General features: G+C 49.4%; 1 protein-coding gene across 3 annotated transcripts in view; it reads right to left on the bottom strand.

Moving 5' to 3' along the window:
* The window catches only part of LOC123755765 (microtubule-associated protein Jupiter), a 115,998-nt gene that overhangs the window by 30,416 nt on the left and 64,098 nt on the right, over window positions 1-21,484 (bottom strand). Inside the window, exon 1 of one of the 3 annotated variants that reach the window (XM_069300049.1) lies at window positions 15,126-15,562. The exons of 1 other annotated variant lie outside the window; for it this stretch is intronic. In XM_069300049.1, coding sequence (XP_069156150.1) covers window positions 15,126-15,187 — 62 coding nt within the window. In that variant the 5' untranslated portion in view covers window positions 15,188-15,562. Of the gene's footprint in view, window positions 1-15,125; window positions 15,563-21,484 lie in introns of those variants that run through there. One more of the 3 variants, XM_069300047.1, reaches the window with a different exon arrangement.

Here is a 21,484-nt window from a genome sequence, read left to right as displayed (position 1 = left end):
TAGGCGGGGGAGAGTATGGAGTCGAGTTGTTGTTATTAAGATCTTAAATGTTAAAGCTGTAACAGCTGCTGCTGCTACAGTTATGTTAACTGTAGCAGCAGCAGCTGTTAAGGAGCAGCAGCCTGCAGCCTCATCCCTGCAGCGGCGCCCTGGTGAGTGTCGCAGCGTCCACAGCCTCACCACACCACCACTAAACTACACAAAAAATTATAAAAAGAAGGATGAAGGTGATGGTGAAAGACGAAGCAAAGTACAATGCCTTAAGCCAAATTGATTCTTTAGTCAGAGAGCGCTCCCTTTCCCAGCTTGTTTACACTGATGGATCCTTGCACCAGTACTATGGTGCAGCTGGAAGTGCAGTTGTTGTGACAGATGGTTCCTTCTCCCATGACTGTGGAGCGCCTCTAAGTTTTAAGAATATTATCGTACTGTATAATTGTATAAACGCCAGTACTGTCAAGGCCGGACTGGACGTTAATTAGCCCAGTTACAATTAATTTTAACTGCCACGTTACATTGACTTGGCAGTTTACTACGAGATATCCCACACCTATTTTAATTAGCTCTTAAGTTGGCGGCTTAAAGGCGGCACAACCGTCAAGTTGCGCGAAGTGCAAAGATGAAGCAGCAAGGGGCCGGGAGAGGCGGAAGGTGCTGGATGGAGGGGTAGAGGCAGGTTACGTGATATTATATACAGGAGGAAAACGGTGGGGAGGGGGGAGGGGGGCCGAGAAGAGACGCGAGAAGTGAGGATAAGTGAGAAGTGTGGGAGTGATTCAGCCGTGCCGCCGGCGGCAGGAGACGCCGACAGTGGCCACTCACGCCGCCGCCATCACAACTAGAGTACGAGGGTCTCTCTAATATCGACGAGTAGTACCTGCTCTTCCTCCGTCCCCCCCAGCTCTCTGGACCCTCTCCTGATCCTGTAGGTGGCGCTGGCGAGCAAGGAGGGGAGGGAGGCTGCTGCTACACAAGGGGTTCCTACCGTCCGTCACGGAGCTCGCCCGTCTGATCATATCTTGGTCACGTATTCCCAACCATCATAGTCAACTATGTTATCTGTTGCAGTGTTGCACAGCCTTATACACTGCACGAAGGCCTGTACGTTAGAGGCTAATGAACGTCGATGAGTCAAACCCTTATGTAGACTTGTGTCTGCAACACTGCGTGGGGGAGAGTGAAGAGGGTGGGGGGAGTCTAGGACGAAACCACTGCATCAGCCGCCGCCCTGCGGTGACCCCCCCCCCCCCAAGAGATGCAGGCCAGGCACCGCTTAGCAGGGAGTCACATCACCCACCCAACGACCCCTGACATCACTAAAGCAACTTAAAGGCCAATTATATCCATGTTGTCAACCACTATTAGCTGCAATTTGACATCACAAAAACATCTTCAGACTTTTTCCACTCCAAGACCTTAAAACGACCAAGTCTTGGACCTCCCAGATATGGACACCTTGTTTGACCACGTCATCAATTTCCAGTCTTATTGATCAATTTAAATTAAGACCTACATTTGGCAGGTGAACTCTGAGAGTTGTGTCATTTAGTGTTGTAGGAGGTAAGTACCCCAGGACAAGCGTGCCACCATTATACAACAAACATTACCAACATGATGTATAAAGCTTACCCATCTACCAGAAATGTTAGCCAATCATCCCCTTTGCTGACAGTAGTGAATTTGAGCATTATAACTTCCAACCGGAGACCTCTGGAAGGGGCATAACTAAATCAAAATGTTGAATAACTAGTATAATTTGTAACTTTGGAGACTAATCCTTTGTTAGCTTAGCAAGCTAGTCTTGCAAGTTCAGTTTATTTTAGGGGTTACAAAACGTGGAGGGGGGGGGCGCCTTCCTCGATTGAAAACCACTCAATATTTTACTAACCGATGATACTCTTCAAGACGCTGATGATCTCTAGAGTGGAGTACTGCTGCACAATGACAGCCCCTTTCAAAGCTGGAGAAATTGCTAAGCTGGAGAAATTGCTAAGCTGGAGAAATTGCTAAGCTGGAGAAATTGCTAAGCTGGAGAAATTGCTAAGCTGGAGAGCGTGCAGAGAACCTTTACTGCTAGAATCAACAGTAAAACATCTAAACCTACTGGGACCTACTAAAATGCCTAAATCTGTATTCTCTTGAGCGCAGGCGGGAGAGACGCGCCATATTTACACTTGGAAAATAGTAGGGGCTGGTCCCAAACCTGTACACAGAAATAACACCACAAGACATAGCAGGATGTGCAGAATACCCCCGTTAAAGAGCAGAGGTGCAACAGGTACTCTGAGAGAACTATCAACATCAGAGGCCCGAGACTGTTCAACACGCTTCCAATACACATAAGGGGCATAACTGGCCGACCCCTCACAGTGTTCAAGAGAACTGGATAAACACTTCCAAAGAATACTTGAACACTAACAACCAGGCTGTGACTCGTACGTCAGGCTGCGAGCAGCAGCGTCCAACAGCGTATGGTTGTCCAGTCCAGCAACGAGGCGTGGTCGAGGACCGGGCCGCGAGGAGGCTAAGCCTCGAAACTATCTCAAAGTAACCTCAAGGTAAGGTAACTAACACTGGCGGACACTGCCTTCCTGCATATCCACACTGTTATGCTCCGACCAAAAGGGGTAGGACTATGTGCTTATCACCCAAATATATTGGGGGGGGGGGGGGGGGGAAGACATTCCAGTAACTAATTTTAGTCTCACATTCACAGTTTCAGTTTACAAGGGCTAAAAATACCCATGGCCAGCCCTCTGGCGCCCCCTCCCTCCATACAATTTTAAGAGCGAAATTAACTAAGGTTATGCACACTGCATATTGTATTGTGACACCTTTTAACTCTTGTTAGGGTCATGCTAGGTACAGTGATCATCCCCCGACCCGTCGCTGGATGGGTGTCGAGGGCCAGATTATAATTGGTTATAGTAAAACCAATAGTATTAAATAGTAAAGTAAATCCAAATCACACCCTTAAGGCCAAGACGACAGTGACTCATTTGATATTAATAAAAAATGTTCTAAAGCCCAAACCACACGTCAGAAAATGGTGAAACTTTGGTCCGTCCTGGACTTTATAATGGTCCAGAACGGACCGAAACGTCGTCACTACTCAGTTTTCTGATGTCTTTCTTTTCTGAGGTTGGCGGGGGTGGGGGGGGGATGGCGGCGAGGTCAGCGTGGGAGGGGGGGGTGGCGGCGAGGTCAGCGTGGGAGGGGGGGGGTGGCGGCGAGGTCAGCGTGGGAGGGGGGGGGGGGTGGCGGCGAGGTCAGCGTGGGAGGGGGGGGGGGTGGCGGCGAGGTCAGCGTGGGAGGGGGGGTGGCGGCGAGGTCAGCGTGGGAGGGGGGGTGGCGGCGAGGTCAGCGTGGGAGGGGGGGTGGCGGCGAGGTCAGCGTGGGAGGGGGGGTGGCGGCGAGGTCAGCGTGGGAGGGGGGGTGGCGGCGAGGTCAGCGTGGGAGGGGGGGTGGCGGCGAGGTCAGCGTGGGAGGGGGGGGGGGGGTGGCGGCGAGGTCAGCGTGGGAGGGGGGGGGGGGTGGCGGTGAGGTCAGCGTGGGAGGGGGGGGTGGCGGCGAGGTCAGCGTGGGAGGGGGGGTGGCGGCGAGGTCAGCGTGGGAGGGGGGGGGGGTGGCGGCGAGGTCAGCGTGGGAGGGGGGGGGGGGGTGGCGGCGAGGTCAGCGTGGGACGGGGGGGTGGCGGCGAGGTCAGCGTGGGAGGGGGGGGGTGGCGGCGAGGTCAGCGTGGGAGGGGGGGGTGGCGGCGAGGTCAGCGTGGGAGGGGGGGGTGGCGGCGAGGTCAGCGTGGGAGGGGGGTGTGGCGGCGAGGTCAGCGTGGGAGGGGGGGGGTGTGGCGGCGAGGTCAGCGTGGGAGGGGGGGGGTGTGGCGGCGAGGTCAGCGTGGGAGGACGACGGGGGGGGTGTGGCGGCGAGGTCAGCGTGGGAGGGGGGGGGGGGTTGGCGGCGAGGTCAGCGTGGGAGGGGGGGGGTGGCGGCGAGGTCAGCGTGGGAGGGGGGGGTGGCGGCGAGGTCAGCGTGGGAGAGGGGGGTAGGCGGCGAGGTCAGCGTGGGAGGAGGAGGACGGGAGAACAAGTGTGGTCTAAAACGGCGTCCAGAGTAACTGGACGAGCGGTAATTAACTGAAATAACTGAAGATGTCTGACTTCACAGGACAGACCCTGGTTACCTGGTTGATGGGGTTCTGGGAGTTTTTCTACTCCCCAAGCCCGGCCCGAGGCCAGGCTCGACTTGTGAGAGTTTGGTCCACCAGGCTGTTGCTTGGAGCGGCCCGCAGGCCCACATACCCACCACAGCCCGGTTGGTCCGGCACTCCTTGCAGGAATAAATCTAGTTTCCTCTTGAAGATGTCCACGGTTGTTCCGGCAATATTTCTTATGCTCGCTGGGAGGACGTTGAACAACCGCGGACCTCTGATGTTTATACAGTGTTCTCTGATTGTGCCTATGGCACCTCTGCTCTTCATTGGTTCTATTCTACATTTTCTTCCATGTCGTTCACTCCAGTACGTTGTTATTTTACTGTGTAGATTTGGTACTTGGCCCTCCAGTATCTTCCAGGTGTATATTATTTGATCTCTCTCTCGTCTTCTTTCTAGTGAGTACATTTGGAGGGCTTTGAGACGATCCCAATAATTTAGGTGCTTTATCGCGTCTATGCGTGCCGTATATGTTCTCTGTATTCCCTCTATTTCAGCAATCTCTCCTGCTCTGAAGGGGGAAGTGAGTACTGAGCAGTACTCAAGACGGGACAACACAAGTGACTTTAAGAGTACAACCATTGTGATGGGATCCCTGGATTTGAAAGTTCTCGTAATCCATCCTATCATTTTTCTGACTGTCGCAATATTTGCTTGGTTATGCTCCTTAAACGTTAGGTCGTCAGACATTATTATTCCCAAATCCTTTACATGCTGTTTTCCTACTATGGGCACATTTGATTGTGTTTTGCACTCTGTATTATGTTTAAGGTCCTCATTTTTACCGTACCTGAGTACCTGGAATTTATCACTGTTAAACATCATGTTATTTTCTGATGCCCAGTCGAAAACTTTATTAATATCAGCTTGAAGTTTTTCAATGTCCTCAGCCGAGGTAATTTTCATACTGATTTTTGTGTCATCTGCAAAGAATGATACGAAGCTGTGACTTGTATTTTTGTCTATATCTGATATGAGAATAAGGAAAAGCAGCGGTGCAAGGACTGTACCCTGAGGTACAGAGCTTTTCACTGCACCCTTTTCACCCTGACATTCGCGATGCCCGACCTTGGGGACTGGTGGAGGAAACGTACGAGGCATTGGAAACATTTATTAGTCAAGTGTCCAGAGATAAAATATGAACAAAATAGAAGATGAAGCAGATTTTAACAGTTTCAAATATGCATGTGAAAGAGCTCGATCATTACCGTAGGTTCGGCAACGTCAACGCCAGACTATTCAAGACAGGCGGGCCCAAGACCTAAGCTTAATCCAGCACAAATAAGTCAGTGCGCATATCCAAGTCGAGAACCACTCCACTACCACAAACCAATACCACTTGATTGACGGTTGAGAGGCGGGACAAAAGAGCTGAAGCTCAACCCCAGCAAGCACAACTAGGCGAGCACAACTATCGCCATACCCCCCCTCCCCTCCCCTGGGCTAGGGATGCCAGGGACTGGAGGCTGCGTCTCTGCTATTGATCACGTCCCTCTGACTGACCCGCCTCGCTCCCCTGGCATTACTGCCCACGCCTCGCTGCCCATCACCAGCGCCTCCCATTTGGCACTCACTGTATGTGTGATTTTGATATTTAATCAGGTTAGAATTAGTCTTAATTATGCCTTAAAGAAATAAATTCATAGCGAATTTGTTATACGAAATTTGGTCTGTTAGGGCATAGGTAATTATATTTAAGCTTTATCTCACTTATGACTAATATTTTAGTACAAAAGCAACTTTTTGGTACAACAATGTTTAGTACATTCCAGCTGCACTAGTTGGGTTACTATATGGAGGCCGGGTGGACGTGACCGTACACATCTTGCACTGTTCAACACCCTCCACACACACCCCTGGCACCCCTGGCACCCCTGGCACACCTGGCACCCCTGGCACACCTGGCACCCCTGGCACCCCTGGCACACCTGGCACCCCTGGCACCCCTGGCACCCCTGGCACACCTGGCACACCTGGCACCCCTGGCACCCCTGGCACCCCTGGCACCCCTGGCACACCTGGCACCCCTGGCACCCCTCAGGTTCAGCAGACAACTTGATAAACGCCTCCAAAGGCTGCCTGATCAGGTTTATTCATAAGTCAGGCTGCGAGCAGCAGAGTCCAACAGCCTGGTTGACCACACCAACCAAGAAGCCTGGTCAGAGACAGGGCCGCGGGGAAGTTGATACCCAGAACACACAATGGGTGGACAGACCTATTACACTGATCAAAAAATAATCATTAACAATGACTTTTCATTCAATTGTCAAACTTCTGCTTACAGAATGTGGCAGTCATCAGGTTATTAATGCCGGTGGCTGAGCGGACGGAACACTGGACGCGTGATACTGTCGTCTCTGCTTCGATCCTGGGCGCCGGCGAGAAATAATGGCCAGAGTTTCTTTTACTCTGATGCCCCTGTTACCTAGCAGTAAATAGGTACCTGGGAGTTAGTCAGCTGTCACGGGCTACTTCCTGGGGGTGGAGGCCTGGTCGAGGACCGGGCCGCGGGGACACTAAAGCCCCGAAATCAAGATCTCGAACTTCTCAAGATGCCGCCTTGTGCACAAGTCCACAGAGCCGAGAAGTGAATACCAAGATGCCACACACTATATTGTTACTGTTGGGGGGGGGGGGGGTAAGAGGAGTGGTGTGAGGGAAGGTGTGGCGCCCCAGGTGCAGTACACACACCTCGTCAACACCCAGGTTAATGCTCTCCCACACCAACACCCCCCCTGCCCCCCCCCCCTATACCGTGGTGTAGGCAACACCGCCGCCACAGCAAGCAAGGGGAAAGTGTCGCTAGACTGCCCCATGTGCCCCCACGCGGCCTACATTCCTTCTAATCTGGCCTGCTGGATCACTCGTCAGCCGCGCCCTCGCACGCTCCTCACCCTAAACAAACTTTCCACATTGCTGATAACCTAGTAAGGATGTGGGGCAATTGTGGGCATCCAACACCCTCCCCCCCCCTCCCCTACCCAAAACCATGCCCCAGCATTCCCCCCCCCTTCCAAGATCAAATAATTGTCGGATTCCTATGCCGTATAACGAGGGTTTATTATTTTGAAAGCATTAAGGATTTTCGTTAATTTGAGTGTTGGAGAATAGAGAAGTTTGAATGGGTGTGGAGGAGTGTTATTTTTCTCTACCACAGACGTGGCCACACATTTACAGTGGTAACCAGCATATATTCAATTTATTCTGTCCTCAATGGACAGGGATAGAGCTGTTAAACATGTAGTTCAGTGATTTGTTGATCAACTAACCACAGGTGATTGTAGTGCTTCTTAAATGCTACTAAAACACTACATAAACAGTGCCCGAGGCATCTTTTACAGTGTTATTAATGTGCGTTTACAAAGATTAAATGGAGGGAAAGGTGTGACCAGAGAGGTGGCAGACCTCCTGCTCTTGTGCACATCTTGCCTCTGTTTACTGTAAACAAGACGCATGAAGACCGCTGGCACTGTATGTCAACCCTTTTCCAAAGGTGCTCAGCAGGAAGCTACCAGTAATAAACAGGAGCCTGAGCAAAGGTGTTGTACAGGAAGTCTTATTTCTTCATGTTCTATTCAACCCGAAAATACTTGTCTGACATTTTTAATTGTCATCTTCTGTACTCTTCTGCCCTTCGAGGCCTCAAACTCGTATTTGAAGTACAAGTTATTTGGACGTTACTAAACGGCTCGAATATGCAACATTGGAATGATTATGTAAAGGTTTGAGATGGTAAATGTTAATGGTTACTGTAATGTGCACGACTGCCGCTTACTACACTACTGCATCAACACGCTGGACACTTGCTAGTGTCTTGTTACTACACTAGTGTCGTGCGTGTTGATGCAGTAGTGTCCCGGCACTCAGCAGAGGCGGAGACGCGCCCAGCCTCTGCTCCACCCGGAGGACCAGTGTAGTTCACGCTCAACTACCCGTTCGTGGCTGAACTGTAGCCTATAACCACTGGTTTATTGACGGTGGGGACTACCGCAGATGGTACACACTGCTGCTGAGCTCAAGCTCCCGGGTACCAGTCATAACACATTCACGCCCATCTTACCTTGTGATGGTTCGCAGGATCAACGTCCCCGCGGCCCGGTCTCTGACTAAGTATTCTGGTCAACCAAACCGTTAGGAGGAAGTAAAAAAAAAAAAAAAAGTAGTAGTAACCACGTAGGTAACCAAGAGTAGTCGACCTAGATCTTTATTAGGCCTGGTCGACGACCGGGCCGCGGGGACGCTTAAGCCCCGAAATCATCAAGGTAAGGTGATTACTCCACATACGTTGCTTTTTAGTTCTGAATTGTGATTTGACAGTTTAGTCAAATCACTTTAGTCAACCAAATTGGGGTTGGTTGTCGTTTATCAAGATATTTTCATATAAAAAAAAAAGAAAGACCAAAATGAAAGACCTGATTAACCTGTTTACAGGCGTCTTCTATATTGTCTACTCAAAAATTCAGGTGTTGCCTGGCAAAGACTATACGAAGTTATTTTCTACATACACGATACTAAGAGGAAGTACTGGAGTATATTGAGGGTCAGAGCTTTTCCAGGTGGATGGCCCAAATGTGACGTTCATTCCTGTTTTAGAAATTAAAAATCCACCATCCTACATTGCCAGCAATGTACTTAGTCGCTTGAAAGTTTTCCCAAAAACTTTCAACATTTATGTAATGTTTTGCTTGTCTTCTATGTCAAGTAAGGCCACGTCATAGTGGTGGTGTAGCAGTTTTGACAGGCAGGAGGGGCCTTCTGTTTCCAGGAGGAGGCCCTCATCCCCCGTCCAAAAATATGTTTTAATGAACCAATGACAATTAAAACGGTACCAAAGTGTAGTATTGCAAACATCTGCATTTAAAGCTGAAGCTGGTTACCTAGAGAACTTGACAATTTTTACCGTCAGAATCGGCAGGTAGTGGTTCCTGACGTACTCAAATACTGCATTAGGATACCAGGAGGCACGGCATAATGTGTAAAAATAGGCCCTTTGTGAGTAGGGTGCAATATTGGTATTTAATATGCTATAAACAAAGTTGCCGAGACTTCATCACCCTTGCTCTAAACATAAGGGGCCAACCAGTCAGTGTTTACGAGGAGCTTCATAAACACCTCCAAAGGTGCACTTGACCAACCAGGCTGCTATATCTATACATGGACCAGGGTGTAGCGACCTCTAGCCGCCTGGTTGACCAGACCAACCAGGAAGCCTTAGCAAAGACTGGGCTGAGGGGGACATTGATCTTCTGAACAGCTGGAAGCATCTTTTGTAACATCACGGACGTGCCGCCGCCACCACCTCACGCTACAACCCAGCAGTACAAACATGGCTTCACCTCGACGCTGTGGCGGCATGTTATGAGAACGCTTATGTTCGGTATCTCCGGCTTGTTTCTGCCAGTCTTGAATGTTGAATATACTCTTAAATTAGTAAGACTGTCGATGATGCCATTACTTTTATGCCACCCAATTAAGCTGAAAAGGCTCTGTCCCAAATTACGATTGCCAACCACCACCCAGGTTGCCAGGGAAGATTGACTAGGTGCCAGTCCTTAACAGCACGCCTCTGTACCCAGCAGTGAATGGGTACCTAATTGAATACCACCGCCAACGCCTGGCGGGTCCTATTCCAGATAATCTTGAGGGTAAGACTTGCTTCCAGCTTGGGAAGGGAAAGCTCTCTGCCTGTTGTACTAACCTGGGGGGGGGAGGTAGAGCAAGAGGCCATTTATGAAATAGAACAGTATTTTCAATTCCTCTATGTAAACTAACAAAAACTAGATATGGCATTAGTACACAACACAGTGGAGGTCACGCCAGTCCAGGAGGAGGTAATAAAGCAGACAAAAATAATTGACCAACAACTATCACAATCCTGTAAAGTGTCATGAAGTGCTCACAACGCACAGACTCAGTGTCAACATAATCCTAGACAACACGGGGTTTAGAACTGGGTATGCCTGCCAACCTCAAATGTTTAGCCACTGACAATGCCTTGGCTGTCATGGAAGATAAGCAAATGTACAAATTTCTTTAATGCTTTCGACAAATGTGACCATGGCGCTAGTGCGCACAAAAGATATTACTGACCAAGTGGGAAGATGGATCTTTACTTTCCTAAACAGAACTCTGGTAATAGGCACCAAAGTAAACTCGATCATCCATCGCGAAAAACTCGGTCCCCAGGTACTGTACTTGCTCCAGTACTTTGTATCCTTCTCCGATGTGGTAATGAGAATCTATAGTACCCATCATGCTGAGCACATGACACTAGGGATTTCATGAGACCATATAGATGACGGCAACCCTCCAAACTGGTGTTAATCATGTCTTTCAATAGCCCACAGAAAATAACATGTTTAACGAGTGTTACGACCGTGGGAAGGAAGTTAGGTTAACATTTAAGAGAATGGTATGGTATTAAGTTCCCAGGCGGCCGGGCCTTGCTTAACTCAGCTGGGGGGGGGGTGTTAAACGATGTTTATAATGATTTAAATTCATGTTACATTTGACCCATTGTCCACATTTATATATTTTAGTCATTGTTATGGCGACAAAGTTCCAGCTACTGTGCTACGGTAAAGGAAACTACATACAACAGTCAAATCACACTACTGAAAGAATACCAAAAGTTTCGGGTGTAATGAGGTGGGAAGACGTTACCTTTAAAGCACACACAGTAGCTGTCCCAACTGCAAGAATAATGACAGTTTTATCACTAGAACCTTTCAAACTAAATTTGCTAGACTAATGATTATGCTTTAAGACACTTGTGCCCTCTAGGGTACCTGGCCTGATGGGGTTCCAGTAGTAGTTCTCCTCCCCAAGCCTGGCCTGAGGCTCGACTTGAGAGCTTGGTCCACCAGGCTGTTGCTTGGAGCGGTCCGCAGGCCCACATACCCACCACAGCCCGGCACTGCTTGAAGATGACTGACTAGTACAACAGTATTCCACCGTGTCCAGGGTGGAACACTCTTACACACTAACAGCCTCATCCAAAGCTGGGAAATTGTTGACCTATGGACATGCAGTTTTGTACTGCCAGAAGTTATTGGGAGTCTTAATTTTAAAACTATTCTCTAGAGCGCCGGCGGGAGATGTATGTTGCAACCCGTTCTCGCAAATTCGTAAAGTCAATATTGACTTATTAACTACGTGCATAGGTGATATACTAAACATAATAGATACCCTTAAAAAGATTCATAGAAAACACCGACCTTACCTAACCTTGTTAATATCTTAAGATAAGCATCTTATTGCTTCGTAATTACAATTATTACTTAACCTATACCTATTATAGGTTAGGTAATAATTGCAATTACGAAGCAATAAGATGCTTATCTTAAGATACTAACAAGGTTAGGTAAGGTCGGTGTTTTCTATGAATCTTTTTAAGGGTATCTATTATGTTAAGTATGTCACCTATGCACATATTTAATAAGTCAATATTGACTTATTAAATTTGCGAGAACGGGTTGGTATATTTACATAGATATACACTAACTATAACTTTAGAACACTTTCCCATCAGGAGACTCGAACCCTAGCTAGCACAGAAGCCTTACAGCAACTGGCATATCAGGTATGCCTTACCCACTACACTAAACTCAGACCCTTAAAAGAGATGGTAATTTCGGGGTATTAACAGGGACTTTATGAAAGAACGTGAGTGACCTCTCACTAGCTCTAGTTGCCCTTGGGAGGTGGTGGTTTTGGGGGGTTTAAATACCCCGAAATTACCATATTTTAAAGGTCCGAGTTTGGTGTAGTGGGTTAAAGGCATACCTGCTATGCCAGTTGCTGTAAGGCTTCTGTGCTGGCTAGGGTTCGAGTCTCCTGATGGGAAAGTTCTAAAGTTGTAAAACTTCACTTGCATGTTTCAGGCAAGTTAGTGCATTAACTATGTACATAACGTAAACTCTTCATTTACATTATTAATTCGATGCACGATACAATTAAATCGATACACGATTAATGTACATACAAGACACTCTCGGTAAGTGTAAAATAGCCCCGTTGAAAAACAGAGTTGCAATAACTATGTCGAGGGAATTGTGTCAACGTGAAGGCCTCGTGACCAACGGTCCCCCACTGTCATCGTGTACCACATGACTGACCCACCTGTCATCGTGTACCACATGACTGACCCACCTGTCATCGTGTACCACATGACTGACCCACCTGTCATCGTGTACCACATGACTGACCCACCTGTCATCGTGTACCACATGACTGACCCACCTGTCATCGTGTACCACATGACTGACCCACCTGTCATCGTGTACCACATGACTGACCCACCTGTCATCGTGTACCACATGACTGACCCACCTGTCATCGTGTACCACATGACTGACCCACCTGTCATCGTGTACCACATGACTGACCCACCTGTCATCGTGTACCACATGACTGACCCACCTGTCATCGTGTACCACATGACTGACCCACCTGTCATCGTGTACCACATGACTGACCCACCTGTCATCGTGTACCACATGACTGACCCACCTGTCATCGTGTACCACATGACTGACCCACCTGTCATCGTGTACCACATGACTGACCCACCTGTCATCGTGTACCACATGACTGACCCACCTGTCATCGTGTACCACATGACTGACCCACCTGTCATCGTGTACCACATGACTGACCCACCTGTCATCGTGTACCACATGACTGACCCACCTGTCATCGTGTACCACATGACTGACCCACCTGTCATCGTGTACCACATGACTGACCCACCTGTCATCGTGTACCACATGACTGACCCACCTGTCATCGTGTACCACATGACTGACCCACCTGTCATCGTGTACCACATGACTGACCCACCTGTCATCGTGTACCACATGACTGACCCACCTGTCATCGTGTACCACATGACTGACCCACCTGTCATCGTGTACCACATGACTGACCCACCTGTCATCGTGTACCACATGACTGACCCACCTGTCATCGTGTACCACATGACTGACCCACCTGTCATCGTGTACCACATGACTGACCCACCTGTCATCGTGTACCACATGACTGACCCACCTGTCATCGTGTACCACATGACTGACCCACCTGTCATCGTGTACCACATGACTGACCCACCTGTCATCGTGTACCACATGACTGACCCACCTGTCATCGTGTACCACATGACTGACCCACCTGTCATCGTGTACCACACAACTTGTATAAACACCGCCAAAAGGGTACCTGACCAGCCAGGCCCGAGGTCAGGCTATGAGCCGCTGCATCTAGTTGCCTGGTTGACTACGAGACCTGGTCAAAGATCGGGCCGCCGGGATATTGATCCCTGGCACCAAGAAGAGGTAGACAAGTGGTAGAATTTTAACACCAGTGAACAAACGCCACTCTCCAATCCCACGAGAGGTCACGAGAGGTCAGGTAAGGTCAGCCACACTGTCAGCCGGCCTTTGTCCAGCATTATCGCAGCCTAGGCCGCCACCACTCATCTTCAAAAGGCACATTACTGCTACCTTCGTGCTCCCTCCTATGTACAGTATTTAATAGTCATAAATGACAATTTACTCTACCGCTGCCCACTGGAAAGATGGGGGCGGTGTGCAGGACAAATATATCAATTGTGACACTATAGCTCTCCACATATGTCAGTTGCTTAATTTAGAACCTGTACTTGAGGTCGATCTCAAACCCATTGTTGATGTGACGATTTGTACTGAATTTTGTAACGCATCAAGATTGTAACTTGCTTAGCTAAATGAATTGTGGGGTTCAGTCCCTGAGCCCATTATGTGCCTCTGTAACCCTTTCCACTACCGCCCACAGGATGGGTATGGGGTGCATAATAAATGAACTAAACTGAAGCTGACAAGGCAGGGACCTATCTTTTTTTCCAGAAATTTAGACAATTATTTATTACAGTACACACGCCGCCATGGATTACCAGAGTAAACAAAAAAATTTCGGCCTCTAAATTTTACAGAAAATTTCTATCACGGCTTTAATGCAAAAAAAAAAAAATGGAAAATCAAGGTGGCAGGTGTATTTACCACTGGTAGAGACCCGGGAGCGAGGTGCAAGAGTGTCGCCAGTAGCCACCTTCACACTGTCCTCTTAACGCATTCTTCAAAGACATTACCGTCAGGCGGACAGCAACAGCCTCTCCCTCCCCCCTAACACGCCACGTTGATGTATACCACAACCTGTCTGCGCATCCTGGCCTCAAACTGGTACTGAACCTGCCTGCTCCCCCACCAATCACCTGTGAACACCATGTCCCCCCCAGATGCTAGTCCCCCCCCCCCCCCACCCGGCTACCGCAACAGCTGATTGTAGTCAGGCACCGGAGCCAGATAATGTAATCTGCCAGCACTCCTCCACTGCCCATCCTATTATAACTAAGTTAATGCGGTAACTATACAACTTTTACGGTAGCATCATGTTCACAAGTTGCTACAATCCGATGAGCAGAACATTAACTTTGGCGCCGTTTAGTGCACAAGTGAAAACGTGATTATTGTAGTTCCTTGCAAGTGATGCTGTCATTAGGTTCCTTTGTTACACGGGAGAAGTGCCCGAGGCGGGGGAAGTGAAGCCTGACCGACCGACCTGTGACCAGATACTTCCTCAGTTCCCAGTAGTCATGCGCGGTCCCGCCATCCAATCATTTCTTCGATTTAAAGAACAAGAGCGGGTGACACTGAGTGGTGGACCCGGGTGACACTGAGTGGTGGACCCGGGTGACACTGAGTGGTGGACCCGGGTGACACTGAGTGGTGGACCCGGGTGACACTGAGTGGTGGACCCGGGTGACACTGAGTGGTGGACCCGGGTGACACTGAGTGGTGGACCTGGGCCACACGACCACCACCTCTCCCCCCCCCCCCCCCCCCCGTCTACAAGAGTGTCACAAGTGGGCGTAACTCACCTTCTCTTGCCCAGCCCCACACGGTCCAGCTCCACATGGTGGTAGGTGGCGTAGGTGGCCATGACTACGTGTGCCGTGGCTGCTGCAACACCCCTGCTGGCTTGCCACAGGTGTACCGGGCCTCACTCCCACACCTGCAGTCTCTCCACCAGGATTTTCAGGGTCAGTGTTTGTATAGTGGAAGTTGGTAAGGTTGGTGGTGGTCTCGCCGCGGCGCCAGGCCGGCTCCCGGCACACAGGGATACGTAGCACAAAGGTCCTCTTCACCTTTACTGCTGTCTAATGTCTTGTGAACTTTTGTTTCACTCTGCTATGGCACTGGGAACAGCAGACAGTCAATCGTCACCAATATCACTGACGGGAGAGTACTCCGAGCGGGTCGTGCACGGTTAATACTCGATATACTTCTCAGGTTGTTAATTTACAGGTGCATTAAGAACAAGGTTGGCAGGAAGCACGTGGTGTCACTCCTCGCTCCTCCTCTCACGGCCTCACCAGCTGGTCTGAACACCAACCTCCCACGCTCCCAGCTTTTATGCTCCACCCCCCCCCCACACCCCCCCTACTCAGAACCTACTCTTCCCATCCCCACCTATTTGGGTCCACCTACTACTAGTTTCCCCCAGTGCACCACATTAACCACACACACCACCACTAGTAACGCGCCTAGTACCTTAGTAACTATAAATACAACTATATCAAAGTACTTATAATCACCACTTTACATTAATAGTAAGAGAATACAAATTTTACACCACTTTTGCCGGCGGAAAGGTACTACAGAAAGGCAGGGCAAATCACCACCCAGACTGAACCCCCCCCCCCCTCAAAGTGAAGCAGCCAGAAACGGACTGAAAACAGGGACAAAAACGTGGGGGCAAAGAATGAAAGAGCAAGCCCTGGGGGTTATCACGCCAGACCTGTTCCCCTGGAAGCTCTCATCAAGAAGATGACATCAGCGGCATATGCCAGGTTGGCCAACGTAAGAACGGCCTTTAGAAAACTTGTGTAAGTAATCTTTCAGAACTTTGTATACTACATATGTCACACCAATCCTGGAGTATGCAAAGGTTTGCCACCAGACTAGTACCCGAACTGAGAGGTATGAGCTACGAGGAGAGACTACCGGAATTAAACCTCACGTCGCTGGAAGACAAGAGTTAAAGGTGACATGATCACCACATACAAGATCAAGGGAACTAATAGGGTAGATAAAGAGACTAACAAGGGATACACGCACCAGGGGACACAAAGGAAATTGAGAACACTGATCTCACCCTGTCATCTATTATATATATTATATATTTATATATTTATATACTATTTTTCAGAACCTAGAAGGGGTACCACCTCTGGTGTAAGTTTAATATATTATAATTTAATTTTTAACTTATCCTTTCACATCAATACAAGGATACAACAAGTGTTCCTATTACCAATGTTCATACATTGTGATTTTAAGCTTTAGCGTTTAAAAAAAAAAAAAAGTGTTTCCCTAAGCAGCAGTGAAATAAAGGCGGGCCGCCCAGCACGTGGGCACCAAGTGGAGGTTAAGAGGGGGGGGAGGGGGGTGCAAGTGAAGTCTGACAAACGTGCTCGACCTAGTATTCACAACACCCCCCCCCTTCCCTTACCTCTCTAGGAGGACCCAAGTAGTCATCACAGGAGTACTAGTAGTAGTAGTCATCACAGGAGTACTAGTAGTAGTAGTCATCACAGGAGTACTAGTAGTAGTAGTCATCACAGGAGTACTAGTAGTAGTAGTCATCACAGGAGTACTAGTAGTAGTAGTCATCACAAGAGAAGTGACAGAGGGAAACCCGCACAGTGGCCACAGCTGCACTATATACATTATGCACCACCACTCCCGCCGACCTTTAACGCTCAACTCAATTTCCCCAAAAGCATCGATTTTCTTAAAGGTCCGTGTGCACTTAACCCCCCCCCCCCTACTCTAATATATGAACACTCAGCAGGGAGTGTGGTGGGAGGTTGTGGCGTAAGTGGGAGTCCAACCCGCGCTGGTGTACTGGCAGGACGACGACACCAAGATGACATGCCCCCTTTAAGACTTCCCGCCCCTTCCTCCCCCACACAGGAGCCCCATATCCTGCAGGAGCCTCGCCCCCCCCCCCTGCCCTCACTAGCGTGATCATCATCCGGTCCCGCACCCTGGTCGTAGGACTAGACAAGAGGGGGGGGGGCCATGGTGAAGGAAGCGCAGAGCGTCACCGCCGCCCTGCGCAGAGTCCTGCAGTGAACTACAGGCAAGCGTGCGAGAGGACTCCCAGCATCAGCTTTAACTATGTTTATGTGGAGGAGGAGGGAGGGACCCTTTCCCCCCCCCCACAGCTTCAGCACACCTCCCCACTCTACCCAAACTCACCTCGGCTTTATCTCTGCTGTTACAACTATTAATGACCCAGAAATAAACTACGCACCACACACACCAGCCTCTCGACAGGGAAACAAGGAGACAATTGCCACCAACAATGATTTGACATATGGAGGGTGGCAGACAACTTGGGATATACAGAGTACACTATGATGGGTGTACCATGCACAGCGTCGAGCAGTGGTACCGTGCACACCGCCGAGCAGTGGTACCATGCACACCGCCGAGCAGTGGTACCATCCTAGCCACAAGTCTAACGCTAGTTCGGCCAGGTTCGAGCCCTGGGCAGTGATCCTTAACAGTTCGCAGCTGTTCAGCCAGCAGGCATCTAGCCCCTGGTAGTTAGTACCTGGATGGGGTTCTGGTAGTTCTTTGATTCCCCTTCTTGCAGAAAAGACCAGTTTTTTTTCTTTAAAATTTCCACCATTATGCAGTTCCTGCCACGCCGTTCGCGCCAGTATATTTCCCTGTGTAAATTTGGGACCTGGCCTTCCAGCATTTACCAAGAATATATTATATGAAGACATTTCAGAGCCTTGAAACAAGAGCCTGGCCTCAGGCCGGGGAGTAGAACTCCCGAAACTCCCGCCCCAGGTATGCTCTACTTAATTCGTGCCGTACATGTTCTCTATATTCCCTCCACTTTGAACGCACTCTCCTGCTCTGAAGGGGAAATTATCTAGCAGTATTCATGGTGGGACACGACTAGTGATTGACCAGTACGACCATTGTCCCCAGTGACAATAGTAGAGGGGCTGTTACCAGACCTGCACACAGAAATACCACCACACGAGACCAGGAGGCATGGCAGGATGTGCAGAATACCCCCGTTGAAGAGCAGAGGTGCAACAGGTACTCAGAGAGAACTCTATCAACATCAGAGGCCCGAGACTGTTCAACACGCTTCCACTACACATAAGGGGCATAACTGGCCGACCCCTCACAGTGTTCAAGAAAACTTGACAAACGCCTCCAAAGGATACCTGATCAACCAGGCTGTGACTGTGTGCAGGACGCTGCTGCTCGCAGTCTGATGTATAACAGCCTGGCTGACCAGTCCAGCAACCAGGACCTGGTCGAGGACCGGGCTGCGGGGACGCTAAGCCCCGAAACCATCTCAAAGTAACCTCAAGGTAAGGTGGCGGTCCCCGTGGCGCCGAGGCAAAATACTAGCCTGGCGCTTTGCGAGAGCTTTGCCCTGGGTTCGTATCCTGGCCGGGGAGGATGGACTACACGCCAATCAGTAACTGTAGTCTGTTCACCCAGCAGTAAATGGGTAACTGGCTGTTAAAGATTTGGCAAGTCTTATTCTAGGGAAAATGAGGATTGAAGACCAGCCCGAAACGCTGTGCGTGCTAGTGGCTGTACAAGAATGTAAGAACTCTTATACAAGATAAAATTTAAACTGATGGGATCCCTAGAGTTGAAGGTTCACGTAAGCATAATTACGTTATTAATACGTGATTATAATTAATAGTAATTACGTAAGTAATCATATTCTGGCTGACGCAATATTTGCCTTTTTCACGCTCCCTAAACGTTAGGCATTACTCCAGGATCCTTTACATGCCGCTTCCCTACTATGGGCAGGTTTAATTGTCTTGAACCCTGCATTTTGATTAACTCTTCATTCTTACCATAGATAATTACCTGGAATTCATCTTCTAAATATTTTCTGCTGCCCAATCTAAAAGTTCATAAATATCAATCTGGAGTTTTTCCAACGTCTTCTACACAAGTAATTTTCATGCTGCTTTGTGTCGTCTGCAAAAGATACGAAGTTTACTTTCAACTTTGACCATATCTAATATGATAAGGTCACGCCAGTCATGTGCCCCGAGGTACAACGCCTTTGATTCAACTATCATGTGGGACGTTAGTGCTACTGGTCTAATTCTTGCCCTGTGCTTCGCTTCCTCCCTTGCCAAGGTTATCTACACCTGCTGCTTTAAGAGCTGCTGGTACCTCCGTGACCAAGCTTGCTCTCCACACTACACGCACTGCTACACGGCCGGATTATTTTAGGGAAAGTGCAATAAGGGAAGTCCTAATCCAGTTGCCCCCCTCCCCACAATCACCTTTCAAATCACTTGTGTCCTGCCTTTAATACTGCTCGGTACTCTATCCCCCCTCCCTCTTTTTTTTTTGTAGAGCAGGAGATTGCCGAAATGGAGGTAACACAGATAACACGGCACACACAGACGCGATAAAACACCTTATTGGGACCCTCTTAAAGCTCTCCCAATGAGTTGAAGAAAGGAAACAATGGGCATACCTGAAGAGGGTCTCAAGAGTCTTTCCTACTACCAGAGCGAGGCTTGAGGCCAGATTCTACTGGTGATAACTTGCTCCAACAGGCTGTTCATTGGAGCGGCCCGCAGGCCCACATAGGCTGGTTGGTCCGGCACCCCCCCTCCCCCAATACTGGGTGAGGGTGCAGGGGAGCCCCGGCCCCGCGGGTGTCCATGTGGGAGGGTCGGGGAAGGAAACCTTTGAAGTGGGTCACTGAACATGCGAGGCAACACCCGCAGGGACCTCCCCCCCCCCCGCCAGGGACACCCCTCCCCCCGCCAGGGACACCCCCTCCCCCCGCCAGGGACACCCCCTCCCCCCGCCAGGGACACCCCCTCCCCCCGCCAGGGACACCCCCCGACAACACATCACTGTTGCAACATCTTCACTTCACAAATATTACAAGCCAAAAAGTATGGGGGTGACGAGATCAGACGAGCCAACGAGGGGGGGGGGGGGTGTCAGGAAGCGTACAGAAGGATTATTCCGGGAAACTTAAGGGAAACACTTTTCTTACCTTTATACACAATGTGTTCACTTTTTTTTTTTTTTACATGAAGGTTAAATTGAAAACCTTCACGAGCCAACCCAAAGATCCTATGAAGGACGTTTAACTTGTCGGTGATCACTGTGGACTGCGGTGACACGGTGCAAGAACCAGCAGCCTGGTTGATCAGGTACTTCACCAAGGGATCAGTAGCCAAGATCCTCCAAGGATCCTGCACATCCCACACCAACGCACTAGCGACCAGCCGCAACCTAACACGCTTTACCTAATTGATTTGGAAATGAAGTTTCCAAATTGGGCGCCGCGAACCCCCCCCCCCCCACAAATTGTGGGGGGGGGGGTCGTGTTCTCCCACAGACTAGGGAGGGGGGGGGGTCGTGTTCTCCCACAGACTAGGGAGGGGGGGGGGTCGTGTTCTCCCACAGACTAGGGAGGGGGGGGGGTCGTGTTCTCCCACAGACTAGGGAGGGGGGGGGTCGTGTTCTCCCACAGACTAGGGAGGGGGGGGGTCGTGTTCTCCCACAGACTAGGGAGGGGGGGGGTCGTGTTCTCCCACAGACTAGGGAGGGGGGGGGGTCGTACAGGCACCTGGAGGAGCCACGCCCCCCCCCCCCGTGACCAAGCCACTACTGCCTCCACACACTACCAAGAAGTGTTAAACCACCAGCTTCATACCGAGCTTTTTAACGAGTCATCGTTCCATTCTCTCCCTCCCAACTCTACAAGAAAGAATGGAAATTTAAACTTTAAACTACTAAAATTTTTACCAAATATTTGGACATTGTTTCGAAAGCCGAATTCTTATCTTGAAAGGTTCCTACAAACTACCAATTTGCCACCTCACCGGCCACCACTCTTACTGATAATGATCCTGATAAACGTCCGTCTTAACTATTCTCACTCCTCCTGTTGAGGTGTTCAAGAAGACTGGAAAAACAATTCACGTTAAAGTAATTCCTTGCACATTATTGGTCTTATCATGCAACTTTTGTATCTACGAATAAGCCACTAATATGGTCTATTGTTTATGTAAATTATACATTATAAAAAGAAAGATTTGGAAGTACTCAAGTCTAAGACCTTACTTTTAATGACCACAAAGTTGTCCCAAAGCCAAGACAATCAGATTGAGATAAGAATCTATCAAAGCTGCCTCACCATTGA

The sequence above is a fragment of the Procambarus clarkii genome, chromosome 43 (assembly GCF_040958095.1).
Source record: "Procambarus clarkii isolate CNS0578487 chromosome 43, FALCON_Pclarkii_2.0, whole genome shotgun sequence".
Lineage (NCBI taxonomy): Eukaryota > Metazoa > Arthropoda > Malacostraca > Decapoda > Cambaridae > Procambarus > Procambarus clarkii.
Note: the sequence above shows the minus strand (reverse complement) of the source record. Positions and strands in the feature narration are given on the sequence as shown.